The sequence below is a fragment of the Heliangelus exortis genome, chromosome 19, assembly GCF_036169615.1.
Source record: "Heliangelus exortis chromosome 19, bHelExo1.hap1, whole genome shotgun sequence".
Taxonomy (NCBI): domain Eukaryota; kingdom Metazoa; phylum Chordata; class Aves; order Apodiformes; family Trochilidae; genus Heliangelus; species Heliangelus exortis.
Window position 1 is genome coordinate 4,903,601 of NC_092440.1, and position 27,360 is coordinate 4,930,960.

The following is a 27,360-nucleotide window of genomic DNA, read 5'->3' on the forward strand; positions in this document are numbered from 1 at the left end:
GTACAGAAATACTGTTTGGTAAAGGTCTATTACAAAATTGAATTAAGCAAAAAATGTGTCTTTGTAAAAGAGTTTTAAAAGGTTATGTTTTTCACCACAGATTAGCTTTGATTCTGTCCTGTTCCAAAAGTTTCTTATGGTCTCTCTCTCAATCAGCATTTTTCTTAATCACCATGACTTTTCCCAAGTTGGGGTTGCAGAATCCTAAAGCACACATTATTCAATTGTCTGAACCATTGCAAACAGAATGAATTTTGCACTATTTGCACAAGTGTTTGTAACTCATGGTGCCACTGAGCATGAAAATTGAAATCTAGCTACCCAAAGAAAAAAAACCAACCAAACAAACACGTAGAGTGAAGTTTTAGTGACATCCCCTATACTTGTGGGAACCAGAAATGTATCATAAGACTTCCACATTCTGGGTATTACAGAGACACCCTAAATCCAGCACTGTTGTGACAAAAAGTGGATAAAACTATCTACATGGTGTTCACTAAAAGGGAATGAACATTCATCTCTCACATCAGAAATAACCTTAAGTTATTTGCACACAACTAACAAGTACAGCTCTAAGCTACACCTCTGGCTTAGGCAATTCTACTCCATTGCCTCCCTGGTGAAACAGCTGCTGCAGAAGATGGCTGGCACAGTCACACCCTGGTTCTTGGTTCAGATGTAATATTATGTCAGGGCAAAAGCCTTTTTAAGCATTTTTACACAGCGTGGTATTTGGAACACTCTATTCAAATCTTCTGGCTGGTTAGGGGTAAGAGATGATCTAGTATTTTCATAATTGTTTAATTACTTGGAGACATTGTGAAAAATGAGGGCTGTAAAACTAGCTAACATTTACTGCTTTCTAAGCTAAACTTTGGTGATGCAGAAACGAAACAATAAGACTTTATGCATTTGGCAAGGAAGGATGGATAGGAAAAAGACTGACAGAGAGATTACAGAGAACTTGAAACATGTCCAGAGTCAACAAGATGACCTAACATTTGTCTTTTTAAAAATAAGTACTCATAATGAATACTTTCAGCACAACAAACCATCTCTGAGAAAGATGAACCATTACCCTTGTTACAACTCTTAATTCTCAACAGCCATGTCCCATACTTGTCTTCTAGCTGGTTATGATTGGAAAGGAGGAGAGAAAGCACTAATCCAGACCATTAAAAAGTGGCAAGTTTCTATCTGACTCCACTCTTTGGGAGAATTAGAGAGGTCTCTAGGAGACCTCTAATGCTGAGCAGCAGAACTGGCTGCTAGAACCAAACCCAACACACCTGCACTGAAGTTAAACCCACACAATGGTCAGTAGGTAACAAAAAGATTTTCAATATTCCATGCATAAGGTTAACTCAGTCCTTTTGGTAATTACTATTTTGCTTCAAAACCACAACGTTGATTGTAAAAGAATGTTAGCCAAGTCTATATGATTTACCTGACAAACCTACTCCTCTTAAAAACAGGAATTTCTATGGATAAAACTGTTTTGCCAGTTTCATATGGACCACATGCTGTCTTTGTCTAGAAAATAATCTCTAATTATCTGTCCACACATTACATTTAAACTGCTGCTCTTAAAAGGGCAAATGGAAGAATACAGAGTAAGTGCACATGGAAAAATAGGAGAGGAATTCTTCAAGAGGTAGCAACAGGAATAAGAAACTGAAAGAAGATTTGCAACACAGGCCTGAGGTATATCATATTCCTGTCTTCACCTTGCTGCCCACATCCTTAAGAGACTTCAGATTCAGACTCATCTCCTGGTGGGCCTTTCATTTTGTCAGCTACAGTCTGCCACTGGAGAGAGCTCTCAGACAGAAGTCTTCAGGAAGAAAGACACTTTGCTTTGCTTTACCTTATTGATTTGAGAACACAGAGAGGCAGGAAATTTTATTCTGGCTCAATTATTCACAAAAAGCAAGCAGAGGCTTGTCAGAATTTGATGGGAGAAAAGTAACATATTGAAGAGACAGTGACAAAGTAACCCAGAAAATAGGCCCACATGTGAATAGTTTACCTGCCTACATTGTCACAGTAACGCTGTGCCCAGAATATGCTGTCTATAATTTGCAACAAAGATTTCAGAAAGAGAGCAATAATGACTGATTAGGAATTTACAAAGGAGAAACCCACCCTTCTGCTTAAAATTATTGTCTCCTTTTCTCCCACACACTGTCAGCAGGGTTACAGCAATCAATTTTTTTTAAATCCCAGGCTGAGAACACTCTGGGCATGAAATGTGTAAGGCAATCAAGTCCTGTCTTTCTGTCTCACTCCTCCTTTTTTCCCTAGTTCAAGTCTTTTTGCTTCCTAAGTGCCTGTGAGCCAGGGCACAAGCTGAAATCACAGTTGTACCATAATGTGATAGTTGATATTTCTGAATTTCAGCATAGGAACTGACTTCCCAAAATTTCTCATTCAAATACCTATGGCCTCCAATGCAGTCAGGACTGCTCTTTGGAAATTTCTTCACTGAAATTCTGAAAAGCAACTCAGCAATGCCAAGAATCCAAGCACATTTCCTGATCAAGACCCATATTAGACTTCTTCCAGTTGGAACACACTCACTACACGGACCCTCATCAGTGAAGTACCACAAATGCATCTTGAAGCTAATTTCCTGTCTTTTCTTTGTGACTGCAAATAGCTGCAACTAGACTTAGGATTATTTCAGACTTATTAGCTTTCACACTTCTAGAAGATATTTGAATAAACTAACAATACACTTGAAGAAAGAGCAAACTAAGTATGTATAAAAAGAAATTGGTTTAGTTGTTACATCAAGCTCATTCAATTATCTCAAACATCTGAATACTTAAGAAAGTGCCATTGTATTAGTGACTCACACTAGTTCCAGTCTTTAAGTAGGCAATCATAGTGTCAGTGCTGATACACTTTGAAGATACACACAGGGAGCACCTCTGAGGTGATAAAGATTTAAAGAGAAAATGACCTGGTAGGAGTTTTCAATTTTGACTTTTATTCTGTGTCAGCAAACCAAACAGGCAGCAAGATTCATAATTCATTCTGACTAAGTGCTAGGGAAGTGCTTGAAGTGAAATGTGTTTTTTCTGCTTTTGCTTCCTCTAACCTATAGAAAAATCAAACAACTTCATAAAAGCCAAATTAGTGAAACAGTTTATTAACAGGAGGTGAGTAAACTGATGGAGAGGAAGTGTAGGCAACTAAAATGAACAAAGGTCACAAAGCTCCTGGAAGTAAGCCATTTCTCACTAGGAACTTACCCTTTTGGATCACAGTAATACATTTGAGTGTTCCAAGGAGCAAGCTAGAATAGTGACACATTTCATTACTTTCAGTCCCACTTGATCATATTTTATTTTAATTCCTTTCAAGAGACTGAGAAAGTCACCATATTCAAGTGGTCAACCCTTGCTGTTTCATGTAGTAGGTATAATGCAAATTCCAAAAGTGTTCATATCACACCAGGAAATCCTACCTCCTCCACAGAAGCCAGACTGCCTGGAACAATAATACACTACACAATATTCAACATTTTTACTCCTCTAACTTGAGGAATTTTGCCAAAGATGGAGTACTCTGAGAACTTCTGCTTCAATAGCTCCACACAATCAGCTAGCAAACTGTTCACCATACACTATGGCATAACAACACAGCATGTTCTTACCTATCATCATCTGTCATCTTCTCCATCTTAACCTTTTTGAACTTGGCCAATTACATCCTGCCATAGCCATTACATCTAAAGTATTTCTCTATAAATGCTTTCTACTTCCACAGCTGTACACACAGCCTTGTATCACACTGCTCTCATCCCACATTCTTCTCCTTTCATTTTTACACTAAGGCAATGTATGTCCAGGAAAAATACTTAGATCTTTCTGCTGGGAACTATAACTCCAGCCGTATTTCTGATTAAATACTTTGCTTTGATACACTGAAGTTAATTTCACTGTTAATACTCTTCTTTGTTTATGGGTGAAAGTTACAATAAATCACCATAATGCCAGGTAAATAGAAACCATCACAGGTGCAGAATGAAATTGTCACAGGGTTTCAGAAAGGTAGTATGAAAAAATATGAGCTGTTCATCTGATGGTAGCTCTTTTTTTATTCACTACTGCCATTTGCTTCCTTTAACCATTGCAGTATCACTAGAATTTTTACAAAGACAGAGTACAGGAATGAAAAAAAAAATCTGTCAAACTTGGAATATAGAACAGACAAGTGCTGTACTGAGAAAAATCAAGATACTGGCTGACACCTACATCAAAAGCAGTCCTGGAAATATCTGAATTATTAATGTCTACAAAATGTATAGAAGAGGAAACTGCCTTAACATACAACTGGCAGAAACAGCTCATGAAGAGAAAACATCCTTCATGTCAGCTATATCACACATAGTTTCACCCAAGAAAGAAGTGTTGGAAACTGCTCTATGTCATGATTCTGGCTTTTATCCATTAAATTTTACGTTTCTCAGAATATTGCTATCAGTTCTAGAACAAAAGGAGAGGTTATTTAAAGACAATGAGGTTTGAGTTCAGACACAGACACACTGGTTGCCTGTTCAATACTTCACAGAATTGTGTGAAATCATGTGAACTGTACACACTGAATTTAAAAGGAGTTATGCCAAAGCTCCAGTCACAGCCTATATTCTAAAGATTTCAAATTCACTCTTCTCTGGGCTTGTTTGCTTTGTTTTGTTTATGCAGCAGTCTACAATGATGTAACTGTTCTTGTCATTTATTTCTATGATAAAACTACAATAAATAACTCATAGTAAGAAGCTGCAAAAACTACTGATAACTGGACAGCAGACATATAATATAAAAATAGGTATTTTAGAGAGCTTTCATGGATCATCATCTTTAAAGCTCTGCTCTTCTACTATATTTTACAATATTTTTTGTTTTTTAAAAATCCCATTTAGATTTTTTTGTAAAGGGAAGAACTTAACCTAAGTTTAAAACTCACTCCATTAAGTGTCTGAAGGTGGCTCTCATATTCCTATCAGACACATAGCTGGCAGATGAAAAAATTCAAATTCTGGACTTATTCATTACTTGTTTGCAGCAGAACACTCAACACACAATTTTCCCAAAAGCTTGCATCTTTCAAATAGATGAAAGTGGGTGAAACAGTCACTGATAAACTTCTAAAATCCAGCTTTAAAACTGCTTTATGTCTTCTAACACACTACACAACCTCCACAACAATCTCTCTTCTAGAAAGCCATATCTTCATTTATTGCAGTTATTTGTGCCCTAGCTTACCTTTGTCTAGAAATTCATGTACTCAACAAAAGAAAAAACTTTTCCTAGGGAAACAGAATGGAAAAAAATAGCTGTTTAATATCTGCTGGCACAAACTATAGTTTGAAACCCCATGCTTGTATCTCCAGGGATTCAGATTTACTGGCATCTTTACTAGCTGGGTCTTGGAAGCCTGCAAAGTTAGTCAGAAAGAACAGTGTGTATATACTGAGACAGAAAACTCTGTGAACAACAGACATTTTTCACTGATGACTTCTGTTTTTCCAAGGGGATGGAGAGAAGAACTGTAAATAACATGCTGGGCAGAGGTTGAAAAAGTTATCTAGCTTTTTATAGGAAACTAAAGCTTCATTGCTTAGTAGGTTCCTGGTCTTAATCCAATCACTATGAAAGTTTCACTTGCACTGTTAACTCCTTGCTTATCTTTATTTTCAGAGTTGGTATTAGGATTGCACAGGAGAGCAAGCATACACAAGAGCAAGTGAGAAAGAATGAGAGAACAAAGTTCTCTATGCCTACTAAAAGCATTCATCCAATTAAAATGCTAGAAAATCTGGGCAGGAGATGTATTACTAGAATTACATTAACTTCACAAGTGAAAAAAAAAAAAAAAGAGAGAAGTAGGAAAATAGCTTGCTATAAGCAAAAGAATAATTATCACAGGTAAAGTCAGAAAAAAGTAATGAAATTTTAAGTCTCATTGTAGGGGCAACAAGTATCACAAGTTTCCACTTCACTTTCCCAAAGAGGAAGGGGAAGATACGTGGATTCTCAAAAAGCTACCTTTTTTGACATAAAAAATGTGTGTTTCAAAAACAGACATTAATACCAGTAAATTGAAATAAATCGGAGAAAACACTAATACTCTTCCATACATTCATCTTCATAAAATTAACATTCAGTCATGGTTTGAGAGAAGGGCTAGGCTATTGCCTCACGATGCATTTTAATCACCCGACTTATCAAAAATTATATAGCATTCATAAAAAAAAGTTTCCCAACTTGATGCAAAAATGAGCCTTTCCTGAAAAAAAGATGCCTTCCTGAATCTGCAGGCAATGATTCCTTCAGTACAAGTTCCTGTATCCTGTGGCCCAATGGAGAGTCAGTGATGGGTGCTGGGAACACCATGCCTGTGATGTGGTATTGCTCCACAGAAGATACAGAGAAGGGAAAATCAAGAACAACCAAAGAAGAAGTAATTAAAAGAAACAAAGGATGAGAAGACACCGATGTGGTTTCACTCTTCAATCTTCCAACTCTTATACTGTAAACACAAATAACTACCATTTATGCAGCTGACTGCATTTAAAAATTAAGGCATAGGATTATACAATCACTTGGCTCAGAAGGGAGTCCTGGGGGGTATTTTATTTATTCCTCAACAGCTTTCCACACAAGTATCTCTTCACCACACCAGATATGGTTTCCTCACAGAGATGAAGAACAATAGCCTTATAACAACATTATTCAGGAACACAGGAAAAGTGCTGAAATGTTAAAATTATGGAGGAAGCAAGCCAAGCAGGCTGCATGTGAGCTCTAACTTACCCCTCATGCAGTACCCAAGGTCTCTGTTCTCTTTTCTTAGGGAAAGGTACTGGCTGACCCACACAGCCTCAGCTCACACAAGCACCCTGCAGCATAGTGCCTCCTAACAGCACACCACCACTGCAGCTCTACTTTCAAAATTGTCAAATCATTTCATAAAGTAGCTTGCTCTTCCTAGCACAAGAAGAAAATGGGTAGCTGGGAGACATCTTTTACCTAACCTCTGAATACTTCACAGTCAGTAGGGAGCTGGCAGTAAGAATCTGCATTTAGTGAACGGCACTGTCACAAGGCAGAAAGCTCACTCATCTTTTTATATGCCACCTATTAAATTGTATTCAGTCTAATAACTTGATTCAATTGTTATCTAGATGTTGGAATCAAAAAAGGTTGCTGTTGGTTTTTTTTAAATGAAATCTAAGACCACCTTGATTCCTTTATGGTTTCTGTTCCCTAGTGGTAGAATAAAAATTGCATCCAAAACGCTCTGAATGAAGAAGAGCAAAATTGGACAGCTAAACCCTTGTGATTTCTGGGATGTCATTTGTGGTTGGTTTTTCTTTTTTAACATTAGTTAGCATCCTCTCACATGCATTTTCACATCAAGTGTCAGAAGCACTAAACATACCAACATTTTTTCAAAAATTTACATACAGTTGTGATCAAGCCAAAACATAACCATTAATTCTCTTAGAGCTCCCATGGTCAAACTCAAATTCTCACCACACTGGGACAATCTCAATTTGCATTAATGCACCATAAGTTTCTTCAAGTTCTTTCCATTTTCCCCTAATCTGATTCAAATGGCACTATTTTTCTCAGAAGATTCATGGTTCCAAATAGCAGATGTCTAGGATATGGAAGCACAGCTGCCAACTGAAAAGACACACACCAACCACAAGCAGGAGTAACCCAGTTCTAATATCAACCAAAGACAAGAAGGAAAGCAGAAAAGTAAAAGTTCTAGGAAAGTGATTTCAGTCTCCTGTTGCCTCAGGCTTTTCAAGTACATGATAAGAAACAGTGAACCTGAGGCTTCAGTCAAGTTGCCACTATCAGCTTTGAAGAACTGACCTTGGCCCTGTGTGGTATTTGAGGTTCTTCAGGTCAACATTAGTAGCAACCTCAGGCTGGACAGAACAAATATGTAGAATAGGTTAAGATCACACTAATGGATTACCCCTCTTCCCTTAGATGATACATAGACAGTTATCTCTAATAGAAAGATTAAATTATGTAATGACTGTCTCATTTTAATTCAGGTCACAGGAATCATCAATGCTGAGGTTATACCTCAAGAGCTGTGAGAAAACCAAAAGAAGGCTGTATCACATGAAAAGACAATGCCATATACTCAGTGCCATATTGCTGACAGTGACCACTAATGTATCCTGAAGGAAAGGCATAAAAACAATCGAGGCATATAAAGAAACTTCCCTGATATAACCACCCAGCTTCCAGGAAAACTCAGGCATGTTGCCTTTTTTCCCCCCGACAGTCCCATCGATCTTCACCTCCATAGATTATGAAATCCAGGGATTTCGTAACACCCTCCTTTCCTACATCTCAAATTCACCTGCATGGTTCTGGCTGTACAGGATCCCAAACCAGAGTCAGCTCTTGCACCTTCCTCGCATTTTCAGAATGGACTTCCCTTTGGTAAGACAGACCAAACCCTCAACCTAAACCACAGCTAGGGAAAGAACCTGCTACAGGTAGCAGAGAAAGCACCCTCTGATTATCACCATGCTATAGTAACTGCCTCTACAAGTTTGTAGCAATAAACTTAGACTTTATTCTTCAACTGCACAGTGTCCAGAAATTGCAGCTCTGCACAGCAGCAGCCTCCTGCCAGTGCTCAGTCACACACAGTATGGACAATGGCAAATTAAAGTGAAAGCACTGCTACCTCTCAGCTTCTGGCTCTCAGTGGACACTGCTACCTTAATTTGACCCTGCTTACTCAAACCACAGAATGAAGAGCTTCAGGGATACAGCAGAGAATAAACATACTGAGCTTCTTTTGGAATTAAAAATAGAACAATTACCCATAAGATTTTGCAGCAAGACTTGATGCACATGAATGTCTGCATTACACTATATTCTGTGCATGCACAGCTTTCATATGTGGGGAACAGTTACCAAAGATGGACATTAAGATCTTTATTACAACAGATTATTGTTACCACAGAAGATGTGCCAGAAAACTACAAATACTGTATATTAAACCATATGGAGTTTAAAACTGATACTCTGAGCTCCACCACCAAAATGCTGCTTTCACAACCCGCCCACAGACTGATGAATACCCATCATCTGGGCACAAAGCTTAACTTTGTTTTATTAACAGTGGTGTGAAATTTGAATATATTAAAAAAACACCCTGCTATATATAAAGCAATGTTTTGGGATTATTTTTTTTTCTCTCAGTGAATTAATTTAGAATTTAGTTACTATAGAAACCATCCTGGAGCCCCCTTTTAAAAAAGCCTCTTGTCTATTTCCACATACACACACAGATCCAGGAGAAATGCTAGAGTGTACCTGTACATGCAGGTTATGAAGAAATGAGTAACTGGCCAGGCAGAAAAGACTTGGAACTCATTTATGGGACCACTAAAACCACTATAGCTAAATGTCCTGTTAAGTCTAACTGCAATAACCAGTCACACAATGCTTGCAGGCACTTGCACAGTCATGAAAGTGCAAAAACCTCTGAGCCTAAAAATCAGGGCCATTCCTTTCTGCAAGGAAATAAATAATGCAGTAAGCATTTTTTTTCTTAGAACTGAAAAAAAGAGAATTCTGTGCATCCTGGCATTATTCTAGTATGTCAAATGAGAAGAAAGCAAAGCCAAGTGGACATGCCTTTTTTGCTCATTCTGAAGACAGTAAAAAATTAATTCAGAGATTTCAGTCACAACTGAATGACAGCTAACAAATCAGACAACAGACTGTGACACATTGACACAGGCCAACAGTTCTACAGAAAAATTTAACAGGAGACAGCCTTACTCAGGTTTATTTCTTTTCATACAGTGCTGTCATAAACATTTCATAAATAATTCTACTAGGAGTATACATGATTTATAAAATGTCTGGGAGGAGCAGGCTGGCACAGTCCCTACTTGTCTTTGAGCTGCTGGCTTTCTCTCTTGCTTACTGTCTGTACTTGTACAACTGAGTCAGCTATAATTTCAACAACCCTGAATATTCTGTAAAAAGGACTAAAAACACTAGTGCTACTTGCTCCAGAAGTAAAAAGGCATTTCAATAGCAAAGCATCTACAGAAGGCCACTTATTCATGTAACTCTTTTGTACCATGAAGGCCAAAGAGTTCTCCAAAAGAAATGCAAATATATTACATGGAAGCGAATAAACACTTTAAGCAAAGTGTTTTTATTGAAAATAACCCTGGAGGACATTAATAAGCCTAGAAGATCTTAAGACTGGCTGTTTAATTTCCAAGATCAGATGCAACTATTACTTCTGTAGAGTTCTATAATTTCTGTTTTATCACCCAACTCTGTATGTGAAGACAGTAGCTGGGACAATGTGCTGCAACACCATCTGTATGCAATGGATGACACACAAGTCTGTATTCTGAGCACTGACCCAGATGGTACAGTACATTTGCTTACCCACTCCCTAGCTAGCACCTTCACAGGAGAACCAATTAGCTGAGGTTTAACCCAGACAAGGTCAACACAGTGTTGAGAGATTTTTTTTTTTTTTCCAAGTCGCTCACAGATTTAGGTTTGTCCAATTCTGGAATGTCAAATGACACTAACAGCTTTTTTTCATGGGCACTTGCAGCCATTTCTTTCTCAGCTCTGGATTTTCTCACTGTGCTATGTGTGTGTCATCTGTACTGGATTTACTGCCACATGTTCCAGTGTGCTACTTGAGAGGATTTTGAAAATGAGACCACCAAAATATTTTATCATGCTAAACTCATAATATACAGTGTTCCTGTTAACAACAAGACAACCTACATGTGTGCAGGAATAAGTCAAGAAGTTATTGCTGATTCACAAAGGCCTCAACAAGTTGTTCTACTCTGTGAGCACACTCCATGTGCTACTATCACTGTAGCTGAGACACCCTGGAGCTGAGTCCCAAACTTAAATTCCTCAAGCCTGGAGGCAGCAGTGTACATGGATGACCCAAGACTAACATTGCTTTAGATTGTTGGCTGCAAGTTCAAGCTGAGAACATAATTTTCACACATCTCTCTAACAGAACTGCCAATACATTGCACCAAACTAGCATATACCTTTTGTTGAAACTTGTATTTATTCCAAAGTCTATTTGATTTCTTATTAAAGAAAATTAATATTATTAAATTATGGGAATTAAGTTTTTGTTGATATACAAAATAGAATTATTATACAGCTGTCTAGCACCTATATTAGCCCTTTTCAACCTTCAGAGTATAAAAATACTAATATCAGAAATTATCAATAATCAGAACAAAGCAATGTAGTCATCAATCAGCTCACAACTCTTTGGTCTATATCCTATCAGGCTGACAGTATTTGTTAATCACACTTCTAACCAGAAAGACAGAATGACAAAAACTCTTTTTCCAAACTGATCCATGATAAAATTTTGAACTACTGTCAGTATGCCTTGGTTGTACAACCCAGATGAGGGATTATCTACAGAAGAGCACTTACCTTATATTTAACAGAAACTTGCACAAAAGTGCTTATTAAGGAAACATACAGCAAAGATTAAAATAGCTGTAAACAAATATAAAATGGAAATACATTTCACAACAATTAAAATATTAAAGCATTCTGCACATTAAAGCACTGGATGGGAAAACAGAGATAAAATCATCACTGCAATCAGACAACTGTAACAGATACATGGTCCAGAAAGGAAAAAAGAACATCTCCAGGTTCTGCCACCCACTGCAAACCAAAAAAACTGCTGCAGAATTTTGTCACAAAGCAGCAGAAAACACAAAAACCTAGAACATACTACAGAAAAGCCATAGATACAAAGACAACAGCAACACGTGAAGTTGCAGTTACAGCAGGGAATTTGACACACAAATAAATGCTCAAGTACGTTTCAGAAGTATTCTGTGTCTGATGTCACTGAGAGGCACAGACATGCCTGTGGTCGAGACAGAGGATATCATACACATAATGACACTGGAACATGGAAATACTCTTTCTGTTGAATCACACTACAAAAGCTGAATACAAGAAAGGTGCTTCCAACTCCAGAGATTTCCCAGAGCAACTAGCACTACTTTTTTGTCATGAAAAGTGCCAGTCTAATAGAGAAACAGTAAAAAAAGGGGGTAATTATAATAAATCAGAATCAGAACTATTATAGGGTGCTTGACCAACAAGTATATGGTAAATGATGGATAACTGACAAATGCTGGTGCTCCCCCACCCATATTTTCAAGCTCATAAAAAATGACATGGTTCCCTTGAAGAAAGGCACATTCCAGTAAATACCTCTATAACACAGATCTGCCTTTCTTTTAGCCACTCATGTGACTTGTTGAATGCACCTTTGCTGAATTTCACACTCCCATCCCTCCCTTTACAAATGTTCCAAATGAGAAACAGGTGTTAAGATGGTGTCTGAGAAAGTAAGGGGGTGTTTATCAGCTGTATAAACTTACATTGAAAAAATTCGTCTTGTTCCTCTCACAGAAGAGGCCCTGTGCAGGCATGTGCTTCAGCTGCTGCCAGGGGACCCCGCTGCCCAGCAGCACGTCACGGGCCCACTGCAGGTTCTGTGGATGAAACAGGGCAAGTGAGTTGCAGGCAAGGGGTGGAAATGTCTCCACAAGCAGAAATAGAAAGCGGTTACTTACTTTTATTGATTAACCTGTATTGTCATTTCTCAGTTTCCACATAGCTGCTCTGACAGGATTTGTACCCTCAGAGAAAGCACCCAGGCTGATCAGCCCCAGCAGGCCAGTCAGTACCCTACAGCTGCTGAATCCAGTCCCATAGAGGTCCTTTTTTTATTATTTTCTTTAACCTGACTTCATTTCATAAAGACCTCGCTTCCATCTATCACTTGTATCTCCTACACACACCCGGCCCCTCACGGCCCCCCTGGCCTGCAGTCCCTCCCCGTCTCTCGGCCCCGCCATTTTCCCGCCCCTCAGCTCCCCTCACACCCGCCCGGGCCCGAGGCGGCGGCCTCGGGGCCTCACCTGCAGCGGGGTGGGGAATTCGGTCCCTTAACGCTGCTACCCAGCCACTACCCCTCAGGAAAATTCCACGCCTGTCATCAAATATGCTTAATAGCACTCAGGGAGTGAACAAGAAACTATTGGTAGGAGACTAAATGGCAGACAGCGATCAAAAATTCATAGAAGCGCTTCCCCTCTTAAGAGTTCAGTGCGGGAACATCTCTTGTGTAACAGAGCTTGGGACAGCTGTTGGCTCCAGGCAAAACATCACTAACAGATGGGGCAATTATTAATTGTAAGGTTTCACTGATGGAAGATGTGCTTTACTGATTTTTTATTTCAGTATTAGAAAGTAGCACTTCACTTGCATTAGACTGGTTTTTTAGAAACAAGAGCAGAAAAAAGAAAGAGGAAGATGTTTGGTTCACAAAGACAAATGGGAATGTTGAATTCTGATTTGTGTTCTGTGGGCTGGAAATACATGCCAGCAAATCATAAATTTGATTGTGTCCATCCAAGAAGTGCATTTCAGTTGTAAAATCTTTTTTCTTTTTGGGAGGGGAGGTACATTATTAGCAAGGTTACTATCCTGTTTAACAGATTATTTTCTCTACAAGACTGGTGAGATAGTAAAAGCCCTGCTCAATCTAAATGCTTTTGTCCTGATGACAGTAATCATGCAGAAATCTCCAATGTCTTACCAGAATTGGAGCATCCCCTCTAGCAGAATGCTGATTACAGATTCATGTGCAAGAGCTGAACACTGGAAATACTAACCAGATATTTACAGATGTCAAAAATCCTTCATTCAGAGAGCTGATATGGGTATTTACACAGGACATTCATTATTATTGTGTAAGACAGCTGAGGGAATTCAGCAGCTATCTTTTGGTATGGAGCAAATAAATGCTCACTCATAAATACTGCAAGGTACTTTCTGGCTAGTCATGGGAACCAGTAAATTTACCAGTAAATTTACTTATAATCACTGCGTGTCAAATTTAATTAATATTGAAGAAGGCAATGTACATCAACTTAACTTTTTGCTAAGGTACTGCGTTTGTAATATGTATTTCTGTAATCCTGTTAACCTAAGCCTGGAAAACACTTTGACATACATACAGAAGAAAATACAACACAAGAAAGAGCCTACAAAAATCTGGTCTTTATGAAAAGTCACCCTGTTTTGAATAAGATCTGAATCCAGCAAAAGTAAGGCCATCATAATGTCCAACATCCAGACACATAAATACTTTGTTTTATGCCAATCACTGTAATCAGAAATGTAAGTAAATCAAAGTGTGAAAACAAAGAAACTAATTTCCTGATGTGTGGCAACCTGAATCTTGCAGCTAAAACTATCACATAAAAATTAAAGGAAAACAAAACTCTTAAGAATGCTACCACCAAAAAGCTTAATAAATTTCCAGTCTAAAGATATTTTAGTTATGGATGTATTTATGAATTTAAGTTTTATGATAAAAATGTTAAGATATCACTCTGGTGATTTGCTGTGCACATTATACTGCCCATCCACAGGCATGAATTTGGTACATATAATTCATAGGATTTTATTGAACATGATGATGACAGTAACCTAGGTAGGAGGAAAAAAGATCGTTCAGACAAATGGGGCAATTACACGGTAACTTCACACAATCAAAACTAATAGGAATAAAATATGTAGTCACAGATTTTCCACTACCCTTCTCCTTAAATCAGCATGATCAGTAAATATGCCTGAGCAGGTCTCAACTCATTAGATTTCACAGAGTCTGCTCTGCTTAGTTTTTAGATGATGAAGTTATTAGGAGTGGGTGAAGGGATCCAGGACATAGCAAAAAGTATTTATTCATCTTGGCATACTGCTTACCAGTCTGAAATGCTGGATTTAGCTGTCTGACTCAGGGCAATTATGAAGTACTCTTTCCAGTTCAGCTGTTGCCTCCCACATCTTTATCACCCCAAGATTCAAAGACAAGATGACTGACAGGGTACAATCACTTGCAAAAAAGTTTACCACCATTGTTAAAGTGGAAAACAAAAATATCTTACAGAAAAGTGGAAAACTGAGTCACTTGAGATGGATACCACTTAATTCAATGGTGTCAGAAACCACCTGTATCTAACGTGGAAAGTCCATGGAGTGTTGCTACAAGGTGTACAAAACATCCTACTCCACCTTAATGCTATCCTTTATTTTCTTTTATAGTCTGTTAGAAGGCTTGATCTCAAAAAACCCTAGTCCTACTGTATCAAATAAAAGAAAAATAAAGACTATTTACCTTGAAGGGCAGCCTGTTGAATTAACTGTTATTATAATGTTACTACTAGAAATGCTTACATGCATTATGTTTTGAGATTATGTCTGTCTCTAAGCATATAAAAACCTTACATATATATATTCTTGCAAATTTTATATGCATGTATTAGACCTAGTTTGACTACACTGTCACCTTACTGACACTGTGATACCTGACATTATTTCCTCATTAGGACTGTTAGTAAATGGACATAATAGAAAACAGAAGCTTAAAACCCCCTCTGTTACATAAACAATACCTGTGAACAGAATCTTCCAGGTTTTAACAATTATTTTTTTAGATTAAAAAAGCATGTACATAAATATTTTTATTTCCTGACAATCTGCTAGATGCAGAGATTCAGAGCTACATACTGATTTCTTAAGAACCATAAGGCAAATACTTTTCACAAAACTTTGTAGTTACACTACACTACTGCCAAGTCCTGTCTTCCAAACTGTGCCAACATGCATTTTGGAGGTAAAAATCACAAAGGATGAAGACTTCACTTCAAGACAGAGACAAGGTGAAGTGGAAACTAAACCTACAGCCCAAACTGGCAATGAAATAACTTAAGAAATTTCATCATTTTTTGTACATTTATTCCAATAACAAAAACTAGCTGTTTGCAAATGTACAAATTTGCTCTGATACCGGAACAAAAAAGAGAGAACCTCCAAATAGTAAGTAACATTTTGTAGGGAAAAATACACCAAAAAACCAAACAAAACCAAAACATGTAGCCAAACAAAATGCTGAAAGAGTTCAAAAAGAAGGTTAAGAAAAGCACCCAAGAATTATTTTTACTAATCTCACAACAGCAAAACCAGTAATACTGTAAAATGGAAGAAAACAGATTGCATATGGAAAACCTGTTTTTCTCTGGACTATGGAGACCTGCCAACCTTCTCCTTTCCCAGCCAACCATGAATTTTGGCCATCAGTCTAAATTCTTCATACAAATTCCTGGCACTGGTACTTAAATGCTGAATTTTCCAAGATGGTAACATGCATTTAAAAATTAATTTCAGCCTTCTAAAATTTACCAGTAACCCCCCTCTGCCCTCACAGCAACTCAGTCTGATGTAATTAATCTGATTTTTAAAAGTCAGGCTTACTACCAGTATATTTAAGCATACTTCTTACTGCAGTTACTGCTAAAAATGCATTGATGCACTACGTGTTTTTAAGTGTGTTGAGGAGTGTAACTCCCACTAAAGACATATTAGTGCACCATTAAAACACAGACATTTGACATTGCTCTACAAAAGAACCTGAATCAGTCAAAGAGAAAATGAGAAGCTCATGGAAGTATGTAGTAGACATATATGAGCAGAAAGTTTTTCTTTTTGCAGTGTTAGGTATTAGTTTGTTATGCAGAGAACTAATAAAATTGGACAGCAAAACCCAACAGTGCCAGTTGAAACCAAGCTGGTAACCACTAGGCTCAAACAGGTAGGGATCAAGTGTTTTGGGGTCCAAGAGGAAATACATTTAGACAACAACTGTGTATTTCATATAGGAAAACATTACAAATCACTAAGCTAATATTTATGTAGGGAAAAAGATACAAAAATGCAACAGAGGAAGCTTCATCAGGAAGAAGAAAATAGAAGAAAATACTTTGCAAGTAGTTCCTCAGGCAAAGACATACTATTTGAACCAATAATTGAAAACAGGCAGCTTTTTCTGCTGAATGTTGATACAAGATCATTTGTCAGCAATAGTAATGACAGATTGCAGGAATCTATGGCTCCTATTAATGATTAGCTGCATGGATAAATTAACAACTGTCACGTACAAACAGCATACAAATGTTTTCAAAACAAGCTATCTTTTAAAAAATGGTAATATTTTTCTGGATAATCACTGTGGAGCCAAATGGAACATTCATCACCTTTCAGTGGATCAGCAAGCCATGGTGCAGCTCAGTTCAGAGCAGTACTGTTGATGTGTTTGAGGCAAGGGTGTGATTTTTTCCACTGCCTTCCCTTCCCTATTATCCACACAAGCTTTGGAACTGGTGGGGAAGAGAATTCAGGAAACCATGCAGTGCAGTGTGTGACATAACACAAGGCTTCCAAACATAAAACCTGTGAGTTTCAATCTTGATTATGACAACTAGTGAAATAAATTCAACCTACTTTTGATGCACGTTTTACTAACAGACTGCCAAAAGACAAACTATTAAAACAACAGAAGTATGCAGAGGTAAAATAATTACAATATTAAAACAAAACCAAGGATAATTCATAGCAGAAGGCGTTTCAGATTAATTTTGTTATGAAGAATATGCAAGGGTAATGCTGGAGAAAGCAAGTTATTTTGCCCTCAGCTCAAACAGGAACTGATACCATCACAGTCACCAAGACATTGCTATTCCTGTTTAATCCAAAATTACCACCTTGTAAGCAGTAGGATCTCTGATTTTCACTCAGTGATTTCTAACCAGCAAATAATTTGTCATACTCAAGATGACCCCTGTGCTCTCACAGCAGGAAAACTTTTATTCTACAAGGGCACATGATACCCAAAAAGTCTGTGTCACAACATGTTTACACCAATACTGATGAACTGCTGCTTCCAAGTCACTCTTCAGTCCACTTATTCACTGAAATAGATAATTTCTCTCATTTTACAAGAACATCTTAATTTATGTGACATATTTAAAAGGTAATTCTCTGCCAAATGCAAAAAAAATTAGCTCCATAATAAAAAACAAGAAACTGGCCTCAACACACAAATCAGACAATCCAGGAGCCGAAGACATCCCAAAGCACAGTTCCAATCCAAATTGCATCAAACATCTGCTGTATTTTAACATGGAGAGTTTGGAATTAGTATGAATGACAATGCTGGGCAGCAAACACAGGCAGTCAGCTCTAGTACCAGTGCTCTGCTCACCTTGTGTGTCTTGCTGTATGTGTACAGGTACGCCAGCCTGTAGAGGCTCTTGTAGTGCTGGGGGAAGCGGCTGAGACACAAACAGAAGGAGGTGATGCACTGCTCTGTCAGGAACTTCCTCTGCTCCTCCAGGTCTGTTGGGAGCCCATGAGGAAATTCAGATGCATCTCCACAAGGTTCAGCTCTCTTTTTGCAGTCCCACTGTGAGAGTGGGAGGATTGCAGCTTTGATGGGATTGCCAGAAGCAGACTGAGGATCCACCGGAATTTTCTGGCCAGCAGGCTCAGCAGGATGGCAAGATTCTGAGCTTTCCAGCAGCTCCTCTGACTTTCCTGCAACTGGAACATGAAGAGAAGACTAAAGTGACAAGGAAAATTGCAAAATAGCAAATGAACTTTACAAAGCCACAAAAATTAAATACAACAAATGGCAGTCCTTCATGAAAGCACAGACAGAATGACTGGGTGTTTCCTGACAAATTATGACTATGCCTGGTGTTTAAAGTGTAAGTAATCTCCAGCTCACTAACAAACAGAGCCACACATCAATCTCTCCCTTCTGTTTTTTCCCTGAGCAGTAGTAAGAATTCAGCACACCTTACACAATGCAGGATTATATGCTGCTGGAAGATGGGGGACAAGGGGGGCATGACAACATGAAAGTGTAGATTCAGTATAATTCTACTGCAAAGAAAGAGAGAAAGAACAAAAAATTAAATCCATCTTGCCAAGTCAAATGTATTATTCTTAAAAATCTATCTAGAAGAACACAATTCCAGAATATAACTCAGACTTGGACAGAATTATCAGCAGCAGCTACCCTGGCTTTCTGAATAATGTGGGGCCTATAGTTCCATCCAAACTTTTTTGCTATTAACTCAGTAACCCATAGTTCAGTTCTCAGAACTCACAGTTCACCTTTTCTTGAAGGATGCCAAATCTGTGACCATACAAGCTTCCATGTTTCCCATTAGCTGGTCATTGTTGCTGAAAACATGCATGCTACATGCAGACTAATTTAACTTTGATTTTCAGTTATGGAAGTTCACTGTCTCTTCTCTTTGCTAGGACAAAGGGCCTCTTACATTACACTTTTCCTTTCAGCAGGCAAGAGATAAACTGAAGCATACTTCACCTTCAAGTGTGAAGCTACTCCTTAAGTTTTCCTCCAATAGGGCTGGGCTTCAAGGACATGTTTCCCAGAACAGAAATTTTTCAGAATTTGCTTCAACAATTGTATGTTTCCATTACAATTTTACTCTACAGATAGCTTAATGGAAAAATACAACATATAGAATCATAGAATCATAGAATTGGCTGGGTTGGAAGGGACCTCAGAGATCATCAAGTCCAACCCTTGATCCACTCCCACTGCAGTTCCCAGCCCATGGCACTGAGTGCCACATCCAGGCTCTTTTGAAATATCTCCAGGGATGGAGAATCCACCCCTTCCCTGGGCAGCCCATTCCAATTTTATGTTCTAGTAAGTGTCAGTAGTGTACAAAATTACAGATCCACAGCCCAGAAAGGTACCAAAATTTGTATGTTGGTTGTTTGTCTTTCCCTGCTGAAGTGCAGCCTCTCTATCTACTGCCCTGTGCAACTGTACAAACATTAGACAAAGGGAAATTCCAGCTAAAGGATTTTGAAACTTTTTTTTTCCAGTGGAATATAGAACACTTAGTACTATCATATATGGAAAAGTTTGGTAGAGAGCAATTCCACTTCTCTACTGAAATAAAAGTATCCACTGGAATAAAAGACCTAGTTCCACTGAATGTGCCCTTCTATGTACTGAGTGTCAAGCTGTTCATGGGCCAGAACAAAGTGGGCACCTACACTTGGGAAAAACAAAAAATGTTTTGTTTTAGATTATCTTCAAATAACTACTCTTAAATTATCTGGAGATTTGAAACATTAAAGAAAGAGTAGATACTCACATAAAAGAAGGCAAACCAGTCAAAGGGCCATCACAGAAAAGAGCTTCTCATTACTCTTTGCTTTGTAAGGTTTAACAGGCAGTATAAATTGGCCTGATGGCCACATAAGCAAAACACAGTTCCAGTTTTAAATTACACACATGCAGCAGTAATACCTAGTTAAAATTCTGAGTCACAGTGTAGGATATTTCAGTGCTTCTGCATGCCAGGAGAAACATTTTAATGAGAATACACCAGATGACAATATCTATTAAATTAGGCATACTCTTTTCCTCTGCAGATCCCAGGGTCTCTTTGCTGGGCATCAGTGTATCAGCACAGGTAGTAGAAATCCTCTTCTCTGTGTAAGTCTTCCTCAGGCTGTCCTGGGAACTGGCAGGCTCATTAAACATATCCTGTGTGGAACTGGAGTCAGAGAGCACTGCTGCAGTGCTATCCTGACTCCTCTCTGCAAAAGAGATAAATAAGGAATGCACCATTTCCAAATCATCAAGCTGCTACTTGCATCAGATTTACTGTGCTATTTACCTTGAAAAGCACCCAGTATAGTTTTGAGTCTGACATAAGCAAAGCTCAGTTGACAAGAGAAAACCACAAACAACAATATTGGTAAAAATTACTCATGAAAGACAGAAAAATTGGTACCATTAGAGGGCAAAGACTTACAAGAGTGGTCACTGATGCCATCTATCCTGCAGGTGTTAGATGCTGCTCACCAAACATTCTGAAAGGTCATTTGATGTGGCAAATAAACAGTCCATCAAAGAATGAGGTCTGAGATAGACAGGAAAACCCTTGGACTTCAAGAAGTAGACAGAAGAATAGGAGATGTGACTATGCCTTGACAGGGTGCAGTATTCTGTGGTGCCTGCTGACTACATTACAAGCACAGCTGAGTTGTTCATCTGCTGATAGCTGTTACAGCACTGCTAATGTTGTCTGGGATTATGACTTCATCAGAATAAACAGGTAAGTGAAAACCTTCTACCCATCTGAAACCTGCCTGATATATCAAGGGTTATTAGAAGAAACCCTGCATGTCTGAAAAATGCAGCTTAGTATCTCCAACAGAAAGATGGATGCATATTCCCACTGAGATGAGAAAATGGCATTTTTCTCTAATATTGTGCCAACATAATTCAGTGTCCAACACGAAATTCCAATACAGACAACTCTCTCTATGTCTGGAGCCCAAAATATTAATTTCCAATTTCTGCTTAAGATACAGGAATAGCTTAACCAAGAGGCATCATGCTACAACCACTGCCAAGGAAGTTCCACTGCATTCTTATTCATTAATTTTCTTGATAAGATCAAGAAAGAAAATTTGAAAAAGCTAAAGCCCTTGTGCTGAGATGAGCTGATGATTTAATTAAATTTCTTGTGCTCCATCCGAATTGCACTTGTTCAGGAGAGAGTTAAGGGTCTCCTATGAATTAATTTTACCAAGATAAATTCCTCTGCAGACCCTCAGCTTGCAGATCAGGTTCTGCTTATTAGTATTCCAAGAAATTTAAACCAAATCTGATGCACTCTGTAGGCTTTTCACTACCACAAAAAAAGAAAACCTTTCTTTTCACTGAACAGATCTTAATAAAACTGTATCTTGAAAAATAATAGGACAAAGCATTTGCTTCCTAATTGGAAGTTATACAGTTGGTTAATAATGACAAGTTTTATACAGAAAGAATATAATTATAAAGCATGGAAATAGAAAGATTCTGAAGAGAGGTCAGTCAAGCTTTAAGTGACTCATTTATAAAGCTTTAATAGCCTTCTGTGGTACAAATGGAGACTACTGACCTTCCAGTTGGCATCAGGAAAAACATTTACAGTAGCTCCCTTTTTTTTTTTTCTTTTTTTTTTTTTTTTTAAAGGAAGTGTCAACCACTTTGACACAGATGCAGAATTACTCAACAATGGAATATGCAAATTTCCAAATGTTGCTATAAGCCTGGAGGTCAGTCCTGATGTATGGGTGATGACAGATGAAGCATTAGAATGTAAATGAAGAACTGCTGGACAGAGGTGTGAGAGTGATCAGATCACTAGGAAATTACAGTAACTTCTCAGCATGCAAAGACAATGATTTAGCATGTGAAGTTTCAAGCATATGCAGGTCAGGGATGCTTTTCCCTACAGGGAAGAAGTAGAAATTCCTCCTTTCAATTAGCCAGCTACTTGGATTTGAAATTTCTACTGAAATGAGTGTAGGTCTAGGCATGCATTTTCATTCTCCTTTTCTTTTGATGATTTAACTACATAAAATTATATTAACATTGGACTCCTTAATCACTGAAAAACAGAAGATGGCTACAAGGAGATAACTTCCTCTTGTTTTAGATATTTCTTGAATGCAGCAGATGCTTTTAACTAAGTGGGACTGATGAAAAACACTGGAGAATTTCAGAAATTAGCAGAAGCCACAAGGTATTTGCATTAATTTCTCAGAAGCCAGAGGTTGGGGAGAGTTCTGAGGAATGCAGTACAAAGCAGAGTACCTATCTTTACAAAGGGTAAGAGGTCAAAGCTATTAGCAGCTGGCCTTCATTTTCCACAGAAAATGAAATTTATTTGAGCATAAATAAATAAGTAAATCAGTCTAGCAGCCCCTAAAATATAACAAAATTAGTAGCAGAAGACCTGTGTGTGTATCCCAGCACATATATTCACATGTGCCCCAAAAGAATGTGATTCTCCAACCAGAAATGGCCAAAATGTCATACTATGTAAAAGCAATTCAAGAAAGTAGCATACTTGAATGTTTAATCAGTAACTGCATAGAAAAAGTACAGAGAGTCTTCCTTTCTACTGAGCACTAATGAAAATTAAGCTTAATTATGGTGCCTGTATTTGGGACCTACATTTTAGAAGATATTCTGAATAAGTGGAATGAATTCAGAGGAGAGGAGAAAAAATGAGAGATTAATGAGATGACATGTAAGAAAAACACTGGCAGAATTGGACTTACTTATCTTCAAAAAGATGCAGGAGAATTTCCAAATACATACAATTAACCAAAATTAAAATACAGTAATTGCTCTTCATACTCACTAAGTACAGAGCAAGAGGCAATAGGTTCTAATTGCAGCAAGAAAATTGCTTAACTGTTACAGCTTTCAAAATGTATAGAGAACCTACAGAATCCCTGCAAGTATTCAAGGACAGGTAGATAAATAGCTCTCTTTTTTTTAGGGTACCCAAGATATATCTTAATATAATAAAAAAGCTCTGTCAATACCTAAATGCTGCAGTATGTAATGAAGAACTCATGGCAGCTGCACCAAGTCACAGCCTAATGCTGCTTTTTAGAAAAAACAAAAACCAAACTTCCTGTTATTCATATATGAAAGTTCTATGCTTTTCTAGCCTAGCTCACAAATATACCTTGTATCTCTACACACACTAGACAGACACACAAGCATTTATTGTACATTTGTTGTGTTATAGAGCTTTTCTTTCATCTAATAAGAGCTGACTGTAGCTGAGACAGGAATTGGTGTTCTTGAGCCTACATGCCACAGACCACTGCAGTCTGAGACAGGAGAATTAATTCCAAATTCCCAACTGCTGTTGATACCTGTTTCCCTGTAAGAGGCAAATTAGAGGAGAACTTCAGTGTTTTTTAACAATTTCTGGTGTTATTAACAAGAATTTAAAGCAACTCAGTGTCATTCAAGAGTTTAAAAATTACTAGATTTAATGTCTTGTTTACCTAGGGTAGTTTCTTAGTTCTCCTATCTGGCAACAGCAATAAGACATGCTTTTCAAAAAAGCTAAAGTGATCCCTTGGTTATAAGCAAATGATAAATCAAGGACTAAATATTCTTTTGAGGTCTTTCTATACGGTTTCCTATTATTTCAAAAGCTAAGATAAAAATACAACTGGGTATTGATGTCCCAAAATTATTATCTGTAGAGGATATGCAGAGAATAGGAAAAAAAGGTCTACTAAATTGTGCATAACCAACTGTGCATAATGCAGCTGCAAAAAAGATCCTATTATAATAATGTCCTGATACCAAATTGTCTCTTTGGTGCTACTGTATTTTGTTTCATTACTTTGTTGTATCACTCCTAAGTTTTAGATTGTTTGAAATCTATCTGACAAGCTGAAATCTCTATTTGACATAAAGTTAAGTATTTAATGATTATTACTAAAGACTAAGGAAATGGCACTTGAGAGCAATTTATTTTTTTTAACTCATTCCTCATAATGCACTCAACTTGTGACCTTTCAGGAATTTGTGTGTCAGATTATGTCATCTACTCTGTCAACATGTGAAAAAGAACAGCTCTGGACAGATGATGTAAAAAGGTCAGAAGGAAGAATTTTTATAACGTTCCAAGATATTAATTTAAAACCAGTAAATATTATCAGGAAGACATGACTGGGAAGAAAGAACCTGTATGTTCAGCTGTACTGTCAAGACCTTTTTTTATCACAGCAGGATCCTGTCAATCACTTAGCTAAGTAATTGCCATTACTGAAACACATCTATCTTAGAGACTATAAAATATCTCTAGTTCAATTGACTTAATTCTATGCTTAAGAGCATTCTAAGATTCATCTTACAGTTTTACTGGGTTGACTTAAAAAATCCCTACTGCACCCTATTGCTCCATACCAGAAAAATCCATTAGCCTGTCATTGCCACTGCTCCATTAGCATCCAGGTACAACTCCTGCATGCCTGCCAATTAACAGCAAAAAGCTGCCTTAGACTTTGAGGAATTTAAACTGACTATTTAATTTTAAAATGGAAGAGGACAAAAAAAGCTGGGAACTTCACTAGGCATCACTCTGTCCCATATACACCATAAACCCTGGGGACCACACACCACGAGCCTGGTTACCTCGGTGTCCCCTCCTGGGGCTGAGGAAGGGAAGAGCCAGTGATGTGTGACCTGAGCCAGTGACAGCTCTTATTGCTAAGCATGCTGACCAGGTAACACCTCTCCTGGTACAAGCTTACATCATTTATTCTCAGAGGAGCTGAAGTGCAGCTTCCTGGTGCCAATACCAATGAGGTATTCCACCTCAGTCTATGAATTATGCAGCTTGGTAAGTGCTGTCTGACCTCCAGCCTTTCACACTTCTTGGAAGTGTGGGAAAAGGAAGAGGGTAAGACCTCTGAAACATCTGTGTATGGGTGTTCAGAAAGCCAACAGTTATCCCACTTCTCCTGAATAATGCCTTTTCCTGTCTTAAATATCTGAAGGAAAATGTATGCTCAGTTATTACAAGAAGGTGTCTGAAATGTGATAATCAGCTACAAGTCAAAAATCAGGAATGAGTGGCATAGAAACCTTTTCTAAAGAGCTATTTACACATGCTAACTCAATTTACAGTAAAGAATAACCCTGCTGCACAGTTCAGAGCTCATGAATATGTATTTTAAAAAAAATAAGCTCGTGTCATGCAATAAAAGTGGGTTGTTCACAGGCTGTGGATGTACAGACTCTCTCTTTGTCCTGCCTGCCTAGCACTGTACTTGCCCTCTTCTCTTGTGTGTATGAGCATTTATCTTTACTGGTCTGTAGTCAGAAACATGATATATCATCTCATTCTTGAAACAGATCCCACCCATAAATGGCAGACAACATTCAGCTCTGTATCAAAAGGCACTTGCACATTATTAAAAACAAAAGAATTGCAGAGATTTGCATGGGAGCAGATTAATTTCTTGAGGATGGCAAGTCCTCTTAAGGTAGAAAGGGAATTCTCCTTTAATATGAGTCAAAGATGAGTCTCTGTTTTGTCCAGCTGCACTAAACACAGAGTGTGTTTCAGTAGCTTGCAGTCCTATATTGCTTTTCTTTTGTCTTTAAGTGCAGAGCAGCAGTTTATCTCATCAATATTCCATTTATTTACTCAAGCCTTTTTTACATAATCTCACACTAAATGTCAGGATGATACTTTTACTAATCAGAGAGAGGAAATGGGCAAAGGTAAAAATGAAGCACACTGCAATACTGGGTATGATGTAGTCCAGTATGCAGCCCCTGTGAACATCCAGAATCAGGTGCCAGAAAAGAGTACACACTGCAGACCAAAGAACTTCATTTTCAACTGCTGGACAGAGCAAGAATTTTGAAGGGTAGGATTGTATGTTCCAAAATGCAATGTAGACATTCTTTTTATGCAGAGAAATATCCACTCATCTTAGAAACTTATTTAGTTTGGCATGAGTGACAACCTGGTGCACCAAGTTTCTCAGAGATCACCTTTGTCTCATCAGGGTGTTGAGAACCCTCGTTTACAAAAAGCATCTTCATAACATTTGCAGAGTTACAGACCAACAAACTATGGAGTGAGCCTTCTCCCACAGCATGAAGCAAGGAGCCTTTCCCAGTGAGTTTATCATGCAGGTTTTGCCAATTATTAAAAGCAAGCCGTGACAGGTAAAAGCAGGAAGAGAATGCCTGGGGAACAGAGATTTGTATAAAGGTTAGAGGCAGCACGGGCAATATTGGTTGCAAAAGCAATCAGGCAAAGACAAACACAGAAAAAAGGACATTTACATCTAACTACACATAACATACTACATGACGTGGATGAAGATGTAAATGATAAGACATTTTAATGCTGCAACAGCAACAGGTACTGCATACATCATCTGCATAACACCACAATAATGTGGAACTGAATGTCAACGTAACAAAGGTATATTACAGCAAAAAAAGACCTCTCAGCAATCTCCCAGTCCAGTTTTGAGGGAACAGATTTCTGATTTAGATTGTAAGTGTAATGCTTTTACTGCTTTTTAAACTACCTCTCATGCTTAGCACAAAATTTAGATAAATTTAAACTGCCTGAAGTCTGTAGTGAGGTTGATCTATACTGTGTACATCCAGCCTGTATAAAGGAGGACACTGAGTGTGTCTGTTCTGGTACATAAACCACTGGCCATTAGCTGTGTACAGATGATGACATCCCAGGTAATGACAGCCTTGGTCCCTGCCAAGTTCCTGTTTTTTCTTATTTCCTACTTTGCTCTTGGAAAATAAATGAAAGCTAAACCTCAGGCTTCTACTATAAATTCCAAGTTTTCATTTTGGAGGGTTATAAAACAGCAACAAGCAGGGCTGATGACAGGGAAGAGAAGAGTAACAGAAGGAAGGGAAAGATGTTGCTGAATGGAAGGACAAGAGAAAGGAAGCTGCCTGTTTTACACATGACAGCAGCTACTCAGCCAGCAAATAACAGCTGCCACG

At 38.0% G+C, this 27,360-nt stretch overlaps 1 protein-coding gene across 1 annotated transcript in view; it reads right to left on the reverse strand.

Moving 5' to 3' along the window:
• Positions 1 to 27,360, reverse strand: part of CABIN1 (calcineurin binding protein 1) — a 105,003-nt gene that overhangs the window by 45,860 nt on the left and 31,783 nt on the right. The window contains exons 27-29 of the mRNA XM_071763301.1: positions 20,409 to 20,591; positions 18,205 to 18,542; positions 12,476 to 12,589 (exon numbers count right to left, since the gene is read on the reverse strand). Coding sequence (XP_071619402.1) covers positions 12,476 to 12,589; positions 18,205 to 18,542; positions 20,409 to 20,591 — 635 coding nt within the window. The remainder of the gene's footprint in view (positions 1 to 12,475; positions 12,590 to 18,204; positions 18,543 to 20,408; positions 20,592 to 27,360) is intronic.